At 36.7% G+C, this 18,435-nt stretch overlaps 1 protein-coding gene across 1 annotated transcript; it reads left to right on the top strand.

Moving 5' to 3' along the window:
* The first annotated feature begins 9,122 nt into the window (after positions 1–9,122).
* On the top strand, positions 9,123–18,397 carry LOC101162528 (deoxynucleoside triphosphate triphosphohydrolase SAMHD1-like). The gene is made up of 16 exons (XM_011477190.4): positions 9,123–9,252; positions 9,523–9,535; positions 9,618–9,778; positions 9,851–9,966; positions 11,844–11,965; positions 12,167–12,325; positions 12,406–12,518; positions 12,645–12,765; positions 12,858–12,949; positions 13,077–13,204; positions 14,216–14,328; positions 14,679–14,711; positions 14,987–15,064; positions 16,494–16,601; positions 16,708–16,836; positions 17,797–18,397. The coding sequence occupies exons 1-16, from the start codon at positions 9,242–9,244 to the stop codon at positions 17,803–17,805; spliced, it is 1,506 nt and encodes a 501-aa protein (XP_011475492.1). The 5' UTR covers positions 9,123–9,241; the 3' UTR covers positions 17,806–18,397.
* Positions 18,398–18,435: the final 38 nt, after the last annotated feature.

The following is an 18,435-nucleotide window of genomic DNA, read 5'->3' as shown; positions in this document are numbered from 1 at the left end:
CCAGCTGATCCTTCAGATTCTTTTTAATCAAGGGTTTGGGAAAACCGGAAAGAGGAAGTAATTTGCTATCTGCGTTAAAGTGCATTTGCGGCATTTTTGTAATTGTTTTAAGGTTGGATTAGCAATGAAATGCTCCAACCTAAAGCCAATTGCCATGGCTTACCCCTTTACAAACAGAGGCGTTGGATGAGGGAAATGAACACGTGCAAGTATCTATTTGTCTTTAAGTGGATGTGTCGGAATAGAGCAGAGCAGGGAGCTTGTTGCCTGCTGATGTCAACAACTACGGCCCAGCTACGTTTTCCCAAAGGCATTTTTTTATCTGATTGACAATTGAACATGTAAGTTCAAAGAGGCCCAAGTCCACAATTTCTTCAAAATAGAGATATTATATGTTCTATGGTCTTCAAGGGAAAAACTATCTGATTATGTGCAAAAAAGTCCCAAGTCCGTTGTAATGTGTTGACTATTCTTGACATTTAAAATGCATTAAGTGCAAGAAGGGCCAAATTCCTGGACTGGGGCCTCTCTTGCATGGGTTTAGCTTTATCCCATAGATGGCAGCACTAGTTATCCAATATAGCAGCGCCCCTGTTTAATTCAAAAAGGGCCCAAGTCCAGAGACTTTAGTTTGCTTGTCCTCTGAAATTACAAAATTGAGGTGCTTCATATTATAGCATTTGTAAACTATGAACTGGTGCTAAATCTGGGTAAAGTATTAATCATTTTGTGTGGCCTATTGCCAAGCTATGCAATTAAAATCATATCCTGAAAAAACAAACCTCTTGGGCTTGGGCCCCTTTTGAACTAACCGATACGATTTGAATGAAGAAATACTCAGAAAAGCAATTTTAATCTTAATTTTATTTATATATGTCTTCCATCATCAACAAATGCCACAAGGACATGTTAAAACAAAAAAGAAAAATTTAATTGAAGTGGATCTTTAACTTAACAAGGAAAAAAAGTTTACTCTTAAAAAAACAATTTTGATAGTTCATCTTAACAATGAATTATTTACACTGAAGCCTTTTGTATGTATTGTTTATAAAGTTTAGCACACCTACCATGTGTTCACCTGACAAGAAAAATGACATTTTTGTCTGCTATATTGAAAGTAAAGTTATGTAGTCTGATTATTAGAAGACTATATTTCAAATAAGTACTTCCTCTCACCACCCACAAGATAAACAAAAAATAAGTTTAGTTAAAAAGTGATATTGAAGTTAACATTTCTGATTTAAATTCAGATTTTAATGGTTGTCATGACCAAAATATCTTTCTAAACTACTTTGAGAATTGGTTGGGGGATTAAAACAAGTACCTTCTTCCTGGATAATCCATTAATCAAAGATACTGCCATATCTTATCAGACTTCATGTTAGAGATGGTTCTAGCTATAAATGAGCTTTGAGGGAAAGCAGATATTTAAAAAACGTTTTTGCAGTTTTGTGATTAAAAAGTTCAGCTTTTTCAACTAAGTATTTTTTTCTGTGGTGATAAGTTGTGTTTACTCCATCAGTGCATCTTACCTTAGGCTAAACTTATGTCTGGCTGCTGAGCAAATTACTTAAACAATTTTTCACTGAGACAGATGACAACTCTGTACATATTCAAAAATCTATAGCTAAAGCCTTTTTGTTTTGCCACACACTAGTTTTTTTTCTCTTTGGCTCAGCTGACACAGGCGATTTACATGTTATTTTTTAAGTTACACAACCAAACATGGAAAATAGTGGATATTTAAAATTTTCTAAATGAATGAAAGCTTGTTTGTACCTGGATTGGTTCTTTCCTTTTAGTTTAGTTTTATGCAAAAATGATGTTTAAAAATTTTGTGAATATATATACTAAAAATAACATTGATCAATTTTTTTGTTCTAAAAGAACAAGAGTTCATTTTTCAGCAGTTGGATGTGAAGGCAGAGTCTAAATGCTAATGAAAGACAAATAATAAAAGGTTACAGGCGGAGGTCGGATGGTTAACTTAGCCCGGATCAGGCACCTATTTTATATGAAAATCAATGGTGGGCAGATGGTCATGGAAATAAAAGAAACACACCAAAGGTACTATGAGACAGGTGGAGTTTTAAGCTACAAAAAGCCATTCTGATCAAACCCTTTTCTCATCGATCCTTTAACGCATAGACTGACTGCCTGAGATCCCCACCTGTCACTGATGAGATAGCGAGCGAACCAGAGATGAATGAACTGAAATCTCTTTGAAAGAATGCCCTGTTACATTTTCGAGAAAGTAAAAATACCCGTGTGTAAAATAGCTGCTCTGCTGTCGACGTTCTCCTCAATATATGTCTGCCAGTCCCTGTTTGTTACCTTGAAACACGTGAAATCAAGGCATCGGTCCGTTCTGACGACACTCACGTAAAGGAACTGATCAGAGTGCCTACAACTGAATATAAAACTGATCTGCAGAGGATTACTAGAAACTAGAGAAATCCTACTGAGATCATCATCCCATCACTGCAGCAAGGTAAGAAATTCTGAGATGTAGTTTGGAAAACACACCTGACTGAGCATGCTTGTGTGGATATTTTAATATTCCATCAATTATCAGTTTTTCGTGCAAAAAGTCAATCATTAGTCTAAAGAAAAGTTAAAAAAATAAAACATTTTTACTGAAGGTCAAAATATAATTTATGCTACACACATCTGAAATGTAATGTTTTTAATGTCTTTATTGTGAATATGAATGACTTAGACACCAGAAGGATGCTCTGTCCAGATGTTTGTGCATTTATGGTGTAAGTGTCATTGAAAGAGGAATGTTGAGAGACAAAGAATTACCAGTTAAATACTGTTGGATGAATAGTGAAATATTCAGTTTTGACAATCGTAAATCTGTCTTCAAAGGAGTCAGTGCCTCACCAGCCATTAACCTTACACCAGTGTATAGTCGCTGTGTTAACTAATTGAGGGTGGACACTTTCCTTGAAATAAACACAAGTACAATACTTGCTGTGGTATTGTAGGGAGAGGACTGTGTTATGGAAAATAATATGGCTTTAATAGCGTGTTTGTGTGTGTACGTTTTGGAAGGTCAGTGTGTGGTGTGGCTCTTTGACTCTAACAGTAAAAGAATTCGGCTCTTGGTGTCAAACTTGTTCGCCACCACTGCTCTTGAGGATTCGTTGTCATGGTGTCTCTGGCAGCTCTCCTCCCCCTCCCCTCTCTGCTCTTCTCCTGACTCAAACCTACTGTGGCCCCTCATTGGCCATTGGTCATTACCCTCCAGACCTCATAAGGAGATCCAGTTCCAGCATTCATCGCTAGTTCGTTACCCCTGATGGTGCATAGTCTGTCACTAAGTTTTGTTTAGCTCATGTGTTTTTTGCTCTTGCCTAATGTTGTTTTACGCCTCGTCTTCAGGAATTCCAAACCACGAGTGGTCACCTGAGTCTCCTGTCTTCCTGAGACAAAGTGCCTCACAGAAGCCAAGGAATTATCCCGCCACACCACAAGGCATTGCTTTACCTCCAGCCGCACCATGAGCCATTACTAACTTCCAGCCACGCCACAATCCTCCATCCAGCCTCCTGCCTCACCACGACTCCAAGCCACGCCGGATTAAAATAAACTTTATTCCTAACCTCTTAATTTACCTGTGATTTCCTTCTGGGTCCCACCGTCTGGGTCTGCCTTGCCTAGCAAGTCATGACATTTGTTACATTTTAATAAGGTAGTAACGGTTGTTTTGCAGCCGAAAAGTACTGCTCTTTCAATCTCTTTTTCAATCTGCGCCTAGTTCTGTTCTGTTTTGTTGAGGGATTTTGACATGTAGGCAACTGTTTTGCCATCTTGGAGTATAACTGCACCTAGTCCATTTTTGGAAGCATCTACCAGTAATTGGAGATGTAACTCCTTCTGGGGGTCAAAATAAGCTAGAACTGGACATAGCTCCAGTGTTATTAGGTCTTTCATTTGTAGAAATGCTCTGTCTTGAGCTGCATCCCATTTAACCCTTGTGCTATCTTAGATGACCACACCCTTACATTGACGTGTTCTCTCTACCATGACAAAGGTGGATAAAGGTGGAAAGATTTCATGTAATCCATGGACACCAGCGAAGATCACAAATCATTGAAGAAAAAAGGTTCAGTACACTGTCTAGTAGTGGGTCTAGATGACCCAACTCCCAATGTTAAAGTGCCTAGGATAGCACAAGGGTTACAACCATTGTTCTCTTTCAGCAGTTTTAGCAGTGGTGCATTGACTTCTGATAGATGTAGTGCAAACCAGGCCAGGTATGTGAACATACCGAGAACTGTCTCCAACTCTGTCTTGTTCTGTGGTGCTTGCATCTCTTAGACCACTTTTATTTTCTGTGGGTCAGGTTTCATACCTTTGTCTGATAACGTGTTGCCAAAGTAGCTTACCTCTTCCACAGATGTGCGGCATTTGTCAGGATTAAGCCTCACACCCCTTTTCCTTGTGCGCTGCAACATTGCTCTGAGGTTGCGATCGTGTTCCTGCTTGCTTTTTCCAAAAACCACAACGTTGTCCACTAAGGCAGCGACACACTTCAAGACCCTCTTGTAGGTCTCATCCACACGCCTCTGGAACTCATCCTGCGCCGAAATGATGCCAAAGTAGCCTGAGGAAGCGGTATCTACCGAACGCAGTATGAAATGTGTATAACAGTTTGATGTTCCTGTACCCTGAGCAGGCATCTAACACACTGACATATTTTTTTCTTTCAAGCTTTGCTGTGACATCCTCAAGTGTGGGAAGTGGGTAGTAATGTTTCTGAATTGCCTTGTTTAGTGGTCTGGGGTCTAGACAAACTCTGAGATTTCCTGATTTTAGTTTTTCGACAACAACAAGTGCATTCACCCATGCTGTTGGCTCAGTGACCTTACAGATGATGCCATTCTTCTTAATGCTTTCGAGCTCTTTTTTAAGCTTACTTCGCAGAACAAAAGATATTCTGTGGGGAGGGAAGCAACTGGTGTTATTTCTGGATCAACATGAAAATTCTCATTCAAACGAATGGGAAGGTGTGTCCAAACTTTTGGTCTGTACTGTACATTCCTCTGGAAACACTCCTTTGCCGCGAAACACATTTTCAAACTCTTCCCAGATGTTTTGTCAGTCTGTGTCAGTCTTTTCCTTTGTTACTGCTGTCACAGTTTTAATCAAGTTTAATTCTCTGCAGTCTTTCATTGCCAAGACTGGTTTCCATGTCGTTGACTTGTGTCAATGACACGGAGTGGCACGGAATGACACGGGTCTTTATGTTTACATCTCAATTTGCATGTGCCATCCACATTTACGGAGTGTCCACCTTAGTCTGTGAGTCTGTGGTTTGCCGGTTCCAAGGTATAACAATGTAAATAATGTTTGAAAAAGGTTCACTGAAATTGTGTTGGCTTGTGCCCCAGTATCTACTTTGAATTTAACTTTTCAAGATGATGAGCTAAGCTCCAGATCTGCATAGACTTGTTCATTACTTTGGCCTTCATTTTCAATGGTTATGCTGCCAATATAAAGTCCTGTCTCTTAATCCCTTGACTGATGGCTGTTCTTGCAGTCTCCCACTGAGTGTAACATCTTGTGATGAGATTTTGGCTGGAAAGGAATTTTGGATCTGCAGCCATTTGAAAAGATTAAACTTCTTGCACTTTATGCATTGCTTTCCTTCCTAGCTCGGCACGTGTCTTTTTGGCTGTGTTGCCATGCACATTGGCTGCAAATCTTGTAAGCAGAGACAAGCCAGAGACCAGGTACCCGGTCAGGTACAGGGGCATAGCCAAGCACACAACCAAGTACAGGAACGTTTAAAATATAACACATTACATAGATAGATATCATTGCAAACATTTTGAATTTCTAAGGTTTTTGGTGCTCTGATTTGATCAGAATGGTTTTCCGTTGCTTAAATCTCCATGTTTCTCATAGTACCTTTGGTAGCTTTCTTTTATTTCCATGACCATCTGCCCACCATTGATTTTCATACAAAATAGGTGCCTGATCCGGGCTAAGTTAACCATCCAAACTCCGCCTGTAACCTTTTATTATTTGTCTTTCATCAGCATTTAGACTCTGCCTTCACATCCAACTGCAGAAAAATGATTTTTTTTCTCTTTTAGAACAAAAAGATTGATCAATGTTATTTTTAATATATGTGTTTCAGTTCACAAAATTTTTAAATATAATTTTTGCATAAAACTAAACTTAGAGGAGAGAACCAACCCAGGTACAAACAACCATTCATTCATTTAGAAAATTTTGAATATCCACTATTTTTTTCATATTTGGGTGTGTAACTTTAAAAATAATATGCAAATCGCCTGTGTCAGCTGAGCCAAAGAGAAAAAAAACTAGTGCGTGGCAAAACAAAAAGGCTTTAGCTTTAGATTTTTGAATATGTACAGAATTGTCATTTATCTCAGTGAAAATTTGTTTAAGTAATTTGCTCTTCATCCCTTGATTGATGGCTGTTTTTGCATTCTCCCACTGAGTGTAACATCTCGTGATGAGATTTTGGCTGGAAAAGAATTTTGGCTCTGGAGCCCTTTGAAAAGTGATTAAACTTCTTGCACTTTATGCATTGCTTTCCTTCGTAGCTCGGCACGTGTCTTTTTGGCTGTGTTGCCATGCACATTGGCTGCAAATATTGTAAGCAGAGACAAGCCAGAGACCAGGTACACGGTCAGGTAAGGGGGCACAGCCAAGCACACAACCAAGTACAGGAACATATAATACATTACATGGTTAGAAATCATTGCAAACATTTTGAATTTTTAAGGTTTTTGGTGCTCTTATTTGATCAGAATGGTTTTCCATAGCTTAAAACTCCATGTTTCTCATAGTACCTTTGGTGTGTTTCTTTTATTTCCATGACCATCTGCCCACCATTGATTTTCATACAAAACAGGTGCCTGATCCTGGCTAAGTTAACCATCCAAACTCCGCCTGTAACCTTTTATTATTTGTCTTTCATCAGCATTTAGACTCTGCCTTCACATCCAACTGCAGAAAAATGATTTTTTTTCTCTTTTAGAACAAAAAGATTGATCAATGTTATTTTTAATATATGTGTTTCAGTTCACAAAATTTTTAAATATAATTTTTGCATAAAACTAAACTTAGAGGAGAGAACCAACCCAGGTACAAACAACCATTCATTCATTTAGAAAATTTTGAATATCCACTATTTTTTTCATATTTGGGTGTGTAACTTTAAAAATAATATGCAAATCGCCTGTGTCAGCTGAGCCAAAGAGAAAAAAAACTAGTGCGTGGCAAAACAAAAAGGCTTTAGCTTTAGATTTTTGAATATGTACAGAATTGTCATCTATATCAGTGAAAATTTGTTTAACTAATTTGCTCTTCATCCCTTGATTGATGGCTGTTTTTGCATTCTCCCACTGAGTGTAACATCTTGTGATGAGATTTTGGCTGGAAATGAATTTTGGCTCTGCAGCCCTTTGAAAAGTGATTAAACTTCTTGCACTTTATGCATTGCTTTCCTTCCTAGCTCGACATTTGTCTTTTTGGCTGTGTTGCTATGCACATTGGCTGCAAATCTTGTAAGCATCTGTCTCTATGGCAATTTTGATTTTTTTTTCTTTGATTTTTTTTTTGTTGTTCTTGTTTATGTAACTAAAATGTAAAGTTGTGAATAATCTATCATGTTTATAAATGAGGATAATTGATTAATTTCAAGCATTACAGTCAAAGCGATAAAGAATTCACAAAGATTTATCAAACTCATTATAGAAATGATTAAATAAGTAAAATGTATTTTTTATTTAATCAAAGTCGTTATGCTTTTTATGTTCATTTGAGCTTTTATTGTGAATTTTCTTGCAGTTACAAACCCTGAAGAAGTCCTGCACCGTTACCAAACTCTGCTGAAGGAATTTTGATGGACAAAAAGCACGACCCTCAGGCCAATAATGTGTTTTTTGAAATACTCCTTTGTACTGTTTTGTACTTAAAACAAATTTTATTGTGATAACACTTTGTATGCTGCAGACATGTATCATATTAAAGATTGTTGTTTTCACTGCTGTCTCGTTTCTCTTTAAACTTGCCTCATGTTACAAGAAGTAATCAGGCCAGAACATGTTTTTACAATGTAGTTACTTTACCCTTACCAACAAGTTAGCATTGTCTCATTTGGTGAGGTCAGAAGACCAAGTGTGTATGTACACTGGACAGGAAGGTAATACGTGAACATACCCTGCATTTACTACTGAAAGTACCATGTAATAGAGTGGAAACAGGGCTGACTTTCTTTTACAGTCCAGTTTCAGTGTACTTAAGGGGTAGTTTCTGTGGTAAATTCATGGTAAATACCATGAAACATGCAGCGAGTGCAGACCTAAAGGTCAAGGTACTTTATTTGTACTTACCTTGTTCTTACATGTGGTAAGTACCATAAAAGACACCTTTGCACAACATGTAAATACCCAGTAAGAATATTATAAATACCCAGTATGTAGCTGTTATGTTTAATGGTTTGAAAGAATGTTTCTTTTTGCGTGTTACCTTGATGAATACAGATTGAAAATAAACACATTAAACCATATTCTTTGTTTTCTGCATTTATTTAATGACATGCAAAAATCTTATTGTATTTGGCCTACTGTCCGGGATCACATTTAGATATTGGCCCTTGGAGGAAAAACGTTTGGGCACCCCTGCCCTACAGGTTAAGCTGGTGGTGCCCTAGAACAATGGATTCCCAAGAGGAAACACTGGAGTAAAAAACATCAGAATAAAAATTATCATAAAATAACAACAATAAAAAAAGAAAAGGATAAAAAATAAAAGAAGATATTACAATGTTAGTAATTAATAAATGAAATACGTAAACTGATAGCACATAGTCTCCCTTGCATATTTTGAAATTGATCTTTTCCTAAATCTTAAATTGATTTTAACTTTTTGTCTTGGTAGGTCCTTCTAATGGCGACATGGCACAATAAATTATGCAATGTAAACTAAATTAAAAGGAAAAACAACTCTAACATGCAGTTTGTCTTCAAGATCTTTACAAATGAGATTTGCAAATGAGATGGGCAGTAGTCAAACTGATGGGTGTGGCTAAAAATTGTATTTAAACTCAATCCCAACTCATTTTTGTTAGCTGATCAGTCTTCTTCGATCAGTTGTATTACATTATCATCTATACTATTTCTTGGAACAAGGAAGCAGAACATTGTTAGAACTTTAGCTTGTTCTTTGACAAAAGAGCTTCAACACAAAAAGTAAAATGGACCCAATGTAAGTTTTAATACCTATTTAACATTTTTAGAAATGAACTGTATTATTCTGAGTTAAAACATTATTAACTTCAGCATGTTTTACATGCAAATTCTGACTCAAAAGACTATGTATGAGTTTGTATAAAATAAAATTACTTGATCAGCAACCAGGTGCAGAGCCTATCCAATTCCAGAATTTAAGTTACTCTGATGGAAAGAAAATATTGATGCTTTCAGTTCATGTCTAACATTTTTCTCAACATGTCTTTCTCTTTCCTTCTGATGACAGAAACCCTGGCAAGGTGAGAAATGTTTAAATCCTTAAAAAAATCTTGATTTTATCAGTTAATCAAATGAACAACTTCCAACTTCTTCCACTGTCAGGTGTTTAATGATTCCATCCATGGTCATGTGGAGTTACATCCACTTCTGGTCCAAATCATTGACACGCCTCAGTTCCAAAGACTGCGATACATCAAGCAGCTCGGCGGGGGCTATTTTGTTTACCCAGGGGCCTCACACAATCGCTTTGAACATTCTATTGGGTGAGTGGTTATCATTTAAACAGTGACATTGAGATACCGCCACAATTTTAATGTTTCTGTTTGAATACAAAGGGTGGCGTATTTGGCAGGACTGCAGGCAAAAACCCTTAAGGAAAATCAACCAAAACTAAACATCACTGACAAAGACATCCTCTGTGTGGAGATTGCAGGTCTTTGCCATGACCTTGGTAAGGAAAACAAAACTGGTAGTTTTTATGAAACAATATTGTAAAGCGCATATTGTAGTCTAAACATTTAACCCCTCGATGCCTGAATTTCTTTCAGCTATAGAAAAAAAAAATTACCTATGATTTTGCTTTCACGAAGATGGAAAATTAGGGTAATTTTGGAGCCGAGGTGGTCTGATGCATAAATAGTTGACAAGAATCAGTTTTTCTGAATTAAGTTGTCTTACTTGTTTTATGTTAAACAAATCATGTAGGTCTTTTAGAAATTCTATTTTTTATTTTTTTTTTAAATAAAAATCTGAGTTTTCATATTTTAATCCTTTTCATATTTCGTCTCTTAATGAAAGTAAATAAACACAACAAACGTCCAGACATTCTGAGAAGAAGCTCCAATATAAACTCAAACTCAAACTTTATTTAGTTTGTATAGTGCTTTTCATTCCAGTTGAAAACAAAAAAATGCTTTACATAAAATAGTCAAAAATGTGAAAATTAATTTAAAACATAAACCACAGGACAATCTCACACACTTGGCACCACTCCCTCACCAGATTCCTCCCTCCACACACCCAGTTTCCCCGATATAACCCTGAACAAAAGCATAGGAACCGCAGCTTCCCGCTCAAACATTTTGACTCTGTACTGCTGTGAGGAGACAGTATAATGGACCAGGACCACTGGGGTCATTGCTACAGCCCCCGCCCAACACAGACCAGCCTAGGGCCCACTCCACGGCTATTAGACACAGAGCGGGACCCCAGCCAGCCTACTGAGAATGAGCACCGCAGTAACAGCACCCCCTATAGGCGAGGCCGGTAATGCCCCAGAACAATGGCTCCCCAAGAGGAAACACTGAAGTACGAAAAAAACATCAGTATATTAATATTAATAATATTAATAATAAAATAAGACATAGAAATAATATTAAAAAAATAATATGAAAAAATATAAATAATAATAAAATAAGATATAACAATGATAGTAATTATAAAATAAAGGAAATTATTGAAAATATTATGAATATCATAGTAATAAAAGGCTAAAATATCCTAATAGCCCTTATATGAGTAAAAAAAAGAATTTAAGTAGGGAATAAAGATAAATCAATAAATAGATAACGAATAAAATAATTGGGCAATTACAAAAGTCCTGTTAAAACAGGATTAAAAAGGTCAGTCTTCAGCCTCTTCTTAAAAAGCTCCACAATCTCTGCGGCCCTAAGGCTCTCCTGGAGACTCCTGCATAGGCGAGGATCATGATGGTGGAATGAGGCCTCACCGTGCGTTTTGGTCCTCATCTTGGGAACAAGTAAGAGGCCTGCGCCAGAGGACTGCAGTGTCCATGAGAGTTCATATCTTAATAACAGGTCTTTAAATTTGAAGATTATTGTATGAGTTACAAATCAAGAAGTATGCACATACAACTCGGTTGAGACTATTTTCTCTCCATAAATGCTAGCTTGGGGTTGTGAGGGGCTGTGAGGTAGCAGGAGAGAGTGCAAACTAAGGGATGATGGGACATCAGTGGAGGGTTACTTCTGTGCCACCAGTTCTGCCCACAAATGAGAGGTGAATTTCTGCTGCTTGCAGAAAATATGTCTTAAAAAATGACAGGCTTTTTGATTTGGGCTAAAAACTGCATAATCATAATTAAAACACCACTGGGAATAATTTTACAACATATAAAAACATTGCTAGAGTGGGGCTTTAAAATATCCACGAGTGAGAAAGTGTCAACCAACCCCTGAACAACCAATGACCACAAGAAAATACAGAAACATCCAATAGAAATGTAAAAATGAGCTAATCTTAAAACAGGATTTAAAGTCTTTTATACTGGTCCACATCATGACAGCAGTTACATTTCTCTATCTTCAGGACATGGACCCTTTTCTCATCTGTTTGACCAAATGTTTATGCCACAAGCACACGATGAAGACGATGAAGACGATAAAGAACGGAAGGTCCAAGCACGCAACAAAGACGACAAAGAATGGAGGGTAAAATAAAAGACACCTGAAGTTCTGTAATTCATGCTGGTCTTTGTGACAGAAAGATCTTTTTTACAGATATTCTTGTGCTCTTCTTTTCTGTGCCTGCACACTAAAAAAGGGTGGTTTGAAAATTGATTCAGAAGAAAAAGGGATTACTGGAACAAATTAAATTAATACTTTTAAAACAAATGAATTTTTTTCTTGTAGCATGAGGATGCTTCTGTAGAGATGTTTCAATACCTGCTGGAAAAGAACAGAGAACTTCTGACAGAGATGAAAAACTCTAGGCTGGAAGACAATGATCTGGTCTTCATCAAAGAGCTTATTCTTGGAGAGCCTCTGAAGAAGAAATCAGATAAACCAGAGGTAGTGTGAGTGTATATTGAAATCAACTTACATTCAACTCAGAAACACAGACTGTAAAGCCTTACACTTTGATTCTGCAGGATCCCTCAGATTGGCCATATGAAGGTCGGGGAGAAGACAAGTCATTTCTCTATGAAATTGTCTCAAACAAGCAAAATGGCATTGATGTGGACAAGTTTGACTACTTTGCCAGGTAAAGCCTGCACAAAATCGTGACAGTTTTTACCTCTACCACATTACTCATTTTATAATTGTTTATAAAATAATCTGAAAGTTCCAACTAGTGGTTTTCTTTTTATTTCTGCGAATTTCATCTCAGGGACTGCCACCACCTTGGGCTCAAGAACAACTTTGACCACATGCGCTACTTCAAGTTTACCAGGGTGATTGGGGTGGAAAAAAACAAGCTAAAAAGAAAACACATCTGCTCAAGAGATAAGGTGTTTGACCCATAATTCATTCTCTTCTGGCACAAAAATAGAAACATGCATTAGATATTCTTTCACTAAACCATATGGGATTGTTTTTCCAGGAAGCAGGAAATCTCTATGATTTGTTCTATACAAGAGACCGCCTCCACAGACGAGCCTACCAGCATAAAGTAACCAAGAACGTGGAGATCATGTAAGTGTTGTGGTGTGCTTTAAAATATTTTCTGTTTTATGTGATGGTTTTTTGGGCTGAAACTTCTACAATATTTGATGCAACAAAAACTGTTTCAAAAGGAAAACCGTATTCTCCTTCAATACAGGATCAAAGATGCCCTTTTAAAGGCAAACAAACATATTAAGTTTAAGGGAAAAGATAAGGAAAAAAAAGAAAACTTCTTCACTATTTCTGATGCAAAAGATAACATGGAGGCCTACACCCAACTGACAGGTCAGTAGATGCCAGCCTAAACAATCAAAATGTCTCTTTCATCCTTCAAATGTATAAACATTTTGACAGAACCACAATGGCTTTGAAAACTGTGGGGTTAAATTTTCTGTTTTCAAAATTTTGGAGAAAACTTGATGATGAGAATTTAATTTGTTTTGATGTGGTATTAATTAATAGTGGGAGAGTTGTATCGAGTCACTGATTGTTAGTTTTGTCAAATGTATTTGCAGACAGTAAAAAAACAAATAGAAAAATTCATGTCTGATTTTCTAAATGATGTTATTCAACAATAGTACTTAAATATGAAGAAAAATGTACCGCCACACTTCCCACTACAAAGAAATATGTGACAGTCAGAGGCCAATTCACCTCATTTTCTCAAAGAAAAACTTAATTTAGCTTTAAAAATGAAAAAGTATGTGTGTGCGTGGGGGGGGGGGGGGTGTTGGACAGTTTTGTTTTCTTACTGCATTTGAAATAAAGGAAAAAACATTTTTAAATATATGTTTTATTAAACTTTTTTTTCTTTTTCATTTAAGTTGTTCACCTTTCGGCACAATTCGTCAGGAGTGTCACACCGGTGATTTTGGCAAACAGTTTTTATTCTGGATGCTCTTCCTGAAAAAAAACCTGTATTTTCAAGACACAGGGAGACCCAGACCGGCAGCAGCACAAAGGGTCTTGCTGTGTTGTTTCTTTATTGATACAATGACATTAAGATTACAGCAAAGCTCCCAGGCTGTAATAACCTGCTGATGTAGTAAAAGACTGCCTTTGACACATAAAGCAGGAAGGGAGTTTGATCAAATTAAATCTAGGTGCATGCTATAATTTAAAATATAACTGGAATCATTTGTGAAATTATTTTTAAACTTGCACTCAGTGCACTCCACTCTTTCTTTTAAATTATTGCACATAAAATATCTTGTTTTACATTTATTCAAAGCTGACATTAATTTCCTCTTGGTTTAAACTGACTTCTCTTCCTCCATGTTGGTGATTTCTAAATAGACCAAGTAACTCAAAGAATACTGGAGTCCAGTAGTTCTGAACTGGAACAGGCAAGAAATATTCTAGAAAGAATCAAGACACGAGATTTGTACGAGCTGGTTGATGAAGCCAAGGTGGGTCATTTTAACAATTCTCTATACCTGAAGCACAGTATGATTGGAGAAATCAAATGCTCACATTACAAAATAACAGTAAATGATTTTGTAGTTAAGTCAGTTCAAATGAAATATTTTAGAGCACTCACCAAGTTTCCATCTGCAGTAATAATGAATATGAAATAGCTCCAAGTCATAGAAAGCACATTTTGAGTATTTAAAACATTAAAGCTAATCACAATTAAACCAAGATCCACGTCTAAAAAACGTTTATTTGGCGGATTCTCTTTTATAAATAGGTTTAAGAAAAAGGTTTTAAAACATGAAGCATTTGTTAACAGATTCTCTAATTTAAATCTCTACTTCAGGGGCAGAATAAACAACACAAGAAAATATCTAAGGTATGTGCAACATTACTGTCACTAAAGTATAACTGATAATAGTAAACTTTTTCTTTTTTTGGAGAATTTGTTAATATGGCTGATTGTCTTTTACAATGACAGTATTAAACAAAAACTTTAAAAATGAGGTATTTGTAAGCAATTCAGTGCACTATCCCTATTTTACTCTTCAGTGGAGGTGATAAAAAACAACACAAGGAATATCAACGTAATTAAAAAATGAAATAATACAAAATCTGTTGTTTCAGTTACTGAAAAACACTGTCTTATTTTAGGAGACAATTACAAACGAACTGAAAGTGGTCCTGCCAGGAGAAGTTAGAGACCATCACAACGATTACTTTGAAGTGGTGGTGAGTTCTTCATCCTATTGGTCTTACACACTTTCTAAAACAGTTTTCCTTGTTTTGTTTTGCATTCCATTACCATTCCATTCCATACCAGCTGTTGTGAATCATTGTGGTTGTTTTCATGCTCCGTAAAATAATAATTCAACCAAAGACAACAATGAGGCGTACAGTAACTGTGCAAAGGTGTTTTAAATTTTCCACAAGATCTTTAGAATCTTTTTTTGGAGAAATTGTTCCAAATGATTCAATCTTCCAATCGTTGCATTTCTGCCATTACTACTGAATCCAAAGAGAGTTCTTTAAATACAGTGTTGCTAATCAGCAAAGTGCAGGCAGGGTATTACAGCCAGCCTCCACAAAACCAAGAAAAATGACAGCAAAAGAAAACTTTCACACTAGCAAATCATGATAAGTTATGCATCTTTACTATGTGTTTCAGATGCATGTGTGGAAAGAAAACATCTTAAGTGCAGTTTGAATTATTACTACAATTAGAAATCTTTTTCAGACATGTTTGTATTCTGACAAACGGCTGTCATGCACATATGTATGTTTGTTTAATCCAGACTTTCACATTTAGCCTGGAAAAGACATCAACTATTTCAAGATTTTGCTTGTTTTTAGTAGCATTGGAAAACTGTCATGTTTTTTTCATTTTTTTTTTTTTTTTAATTTACCAAGGCTGTGTCCCACCAAGGTGGGGTAGCCTAGACAAGGCACACAACTTTAGCTCCCTCTGTCTCTTCCCCAAACCCTCCTCCTTCAGTGTGTGAGTGCGTGTGTGCGTATGTGCGTGCGACTGGTCTGAGATCTGGTCTAAGCCACACCACACTGCACCAGGGTCAGCTGCACAGCCCAGTGTGGGCACCTCCACAGCAGGGCCTCAGCCAAGGCTGGTTTCCCCTTGCCGCTTCATCCCAAGACCAGACCTCTACCACACCCATCCATTCATTCATACACAAGCTCTCTCCACCCATCCCTGTCCTGAGCAGCCTCTCTCCTCTGCACCACAGTCATCCCTCTTGCATTCAACGCTCTTCTTACACCCTCTGTCCATCCCATTCGCGGTCTTCCTCTCATTCTCACTCATATTCCCTTTTCACCAATCGCTCCCTTTCCATTCTTTCAACATGTCCAAACCATCCCAGTGCCTTTTGCTCTGCTCTTTCAGCCAACTCTCGCGTCACACCAGTTCTCTCTCGGATAACTTCATTTCTCACACGATCCATACGCGTCACACCACACATACTCCTCAAACATCTCATCTCAACTACATTCAGCTTCCTCTTTTCCGCCACTTTCAGTCCTAACTGTTGTTTTGTAAAGTAAAACATAACCAAAACAATACTTACGTTGATTATTACAATGTTGTTGACTTGAAGAATAATTTTCTAATGAATATAAACATTGGCTTTATCTCATTTTCTTTTAGCTGGTCACTTACAGTTATGGCAAAGGGGACAAAGATCCAGTGGAATGTTCTTACTTCTACAAGAAGGATGGTGAACCACCAGAAGCATTTCAGATCACCAGACAGCAGGTCAGAGCTGCACCAGACATGTCATTTTTGTGCTTTCTTTATTCTTTTGTGTTGAAAACCAGAATTATTTAGAAGTTCAAAAAGTTTGTTGATGTCTTTCTGTCAGGTGTCCAACTTCCTCCCTGAGTGTTTTTGGGAACAAACCATCAGGCTTTACTGGAAAAATAAAGATAAAACACACTGGCATGATGTTGCCGAAAAGTTCACAGTCTGGTGCGAGCACAACAGATTTCAGGTAATATTTAGGCCAGCAATGTTAAAAGTAAAGTGTTTCAAAGGAATTAGACTGAAAATTTAGCAAGGATGCAGAGGTCATTTCAGGTTATGATGGAAGAAACCCGCCTGATAGATACACCAGGGATTATGGCAGGGACAACTGTTAAACACACAGGCTGGTAGATAAGAAAGACCAGGATGTCCTGTTTAACCTAGATAAGAAAGTGATGAAAGTAACTAAATAATGGTAAAGACTTAGGGTATGGCAAACTATTGTTTGCTGCAATGGAACAGAAAAGTGAACATGCTTACTGTATAAACTTCAGCTCTACAAAACTCATCATCTGCCATCTCCATCAATTCCAATATTTTTTGGCAAATTTTGATCTTTTTAGTGTTATTTTAATTTACAAAAGCAAAAACGTTTAGCTTTGGTTGCTTAAAAGTCCCCCCGGGACATTTTTTATATAAAAATAATCCCAGTGGTGTTTTAATTATCATTATGGGGTTTTTAGCCAAGATCCCACAACCTAAATGTCTTAAAAATCCATATTTCATGTCTGTTTGAACCCTTAGTTTCCCAAATCTCCTCTACATGGGTGTTGCCATTGGTGCTGAGCTTAGTTGACCCGCCCTTGTCCCCCCCCTTCCTGATAATGATAGCTGTGTCTTGCATAAAGGAAAGGTTAGGGGTGCAAATGTTTTGTGTAACGTTATAAAAATTCTCAGGTGTAGTAAACTTGTGTAATGGATGAATATGTTAGCCTAATTACTTTCCTTTTTACATTTCTTACGTATAGTTTATGTTTTTTTTTTACTATATTTCTATCAGCTAAATTGAAAGATCCAGCAATAACTATAAAAATGTGAAAATAACGGAATATTAAAATTCAAGGAGTCATTATAATTGTCATCATTTTTATAATAAAATAGATTGAAGATGATTTAGCTTAATATCGTTTTCTTCTCGTCTTTCCAGAAATATTAGGTCAACATCTATCCTCATCAGCCTCATCAGGATGAAGCACAGCATCAGTAACCGTCCACAAAACGTCAAAAAGGAAAATAGTCTTAAAGTAAAGAATAAGAAATGAAGATGCACTTGAATTCATCACCTTGACCTCACACATGCTTAAAATCAGGTTTTTTAATGGGAAATTTACAAAAATGTTTAAAAGTAAAAAAAAATGTATATTATTTTGCTGATGTCTCCTGGGTGTGCCACTTGTGTGCTAATTTATTGCTTCTTGTATTTTATTAAATGATAATGCCTCTACAGGTTTGTTCAGGGGAGGAATGATTTTCAGTTATTCTGATCATATAAAGCAGTGAAACATTTCACGTGTCTTCTTGACTCAAAAACATTGTACCTGTATTTGTGGGTAATTTACTTGTATCTTCAGAAATATATACTTTGTTGTTACTTTTGAACTAAACTGATTTATCATAGTTGGTGAGGGGAAAATACTTATTTTCAATATATTCTTGTAATCAGACTACATAACACAGAAACCTTTCTAATTTGATTTAAATGAATAATTGTTCAAATAAACCGTTGGAAACCATTTGTTTAAAAGAAATGTTTTCTTCCCTGTTTGTGTTCATTTGAGTTTTTTTA

The sequence above is a fragment of the Oryzias latipes genome, chromosome 7, assembly GCF_053564925.1.
Source record: "Oryzias latipes strain Hd-rR chromosome 7, Olatipes_Hd-rR_3.1".
Taxonomy (NCBI): Eukaryota; Metazoa; Chordata; class Actinopteri; order Beloniformes; family Adrianichthyidae; genus Oryzias; species Oryzias latipes.
This window is presented reverse-complemented; position numbering and strand designations above follow the sequence as displayed.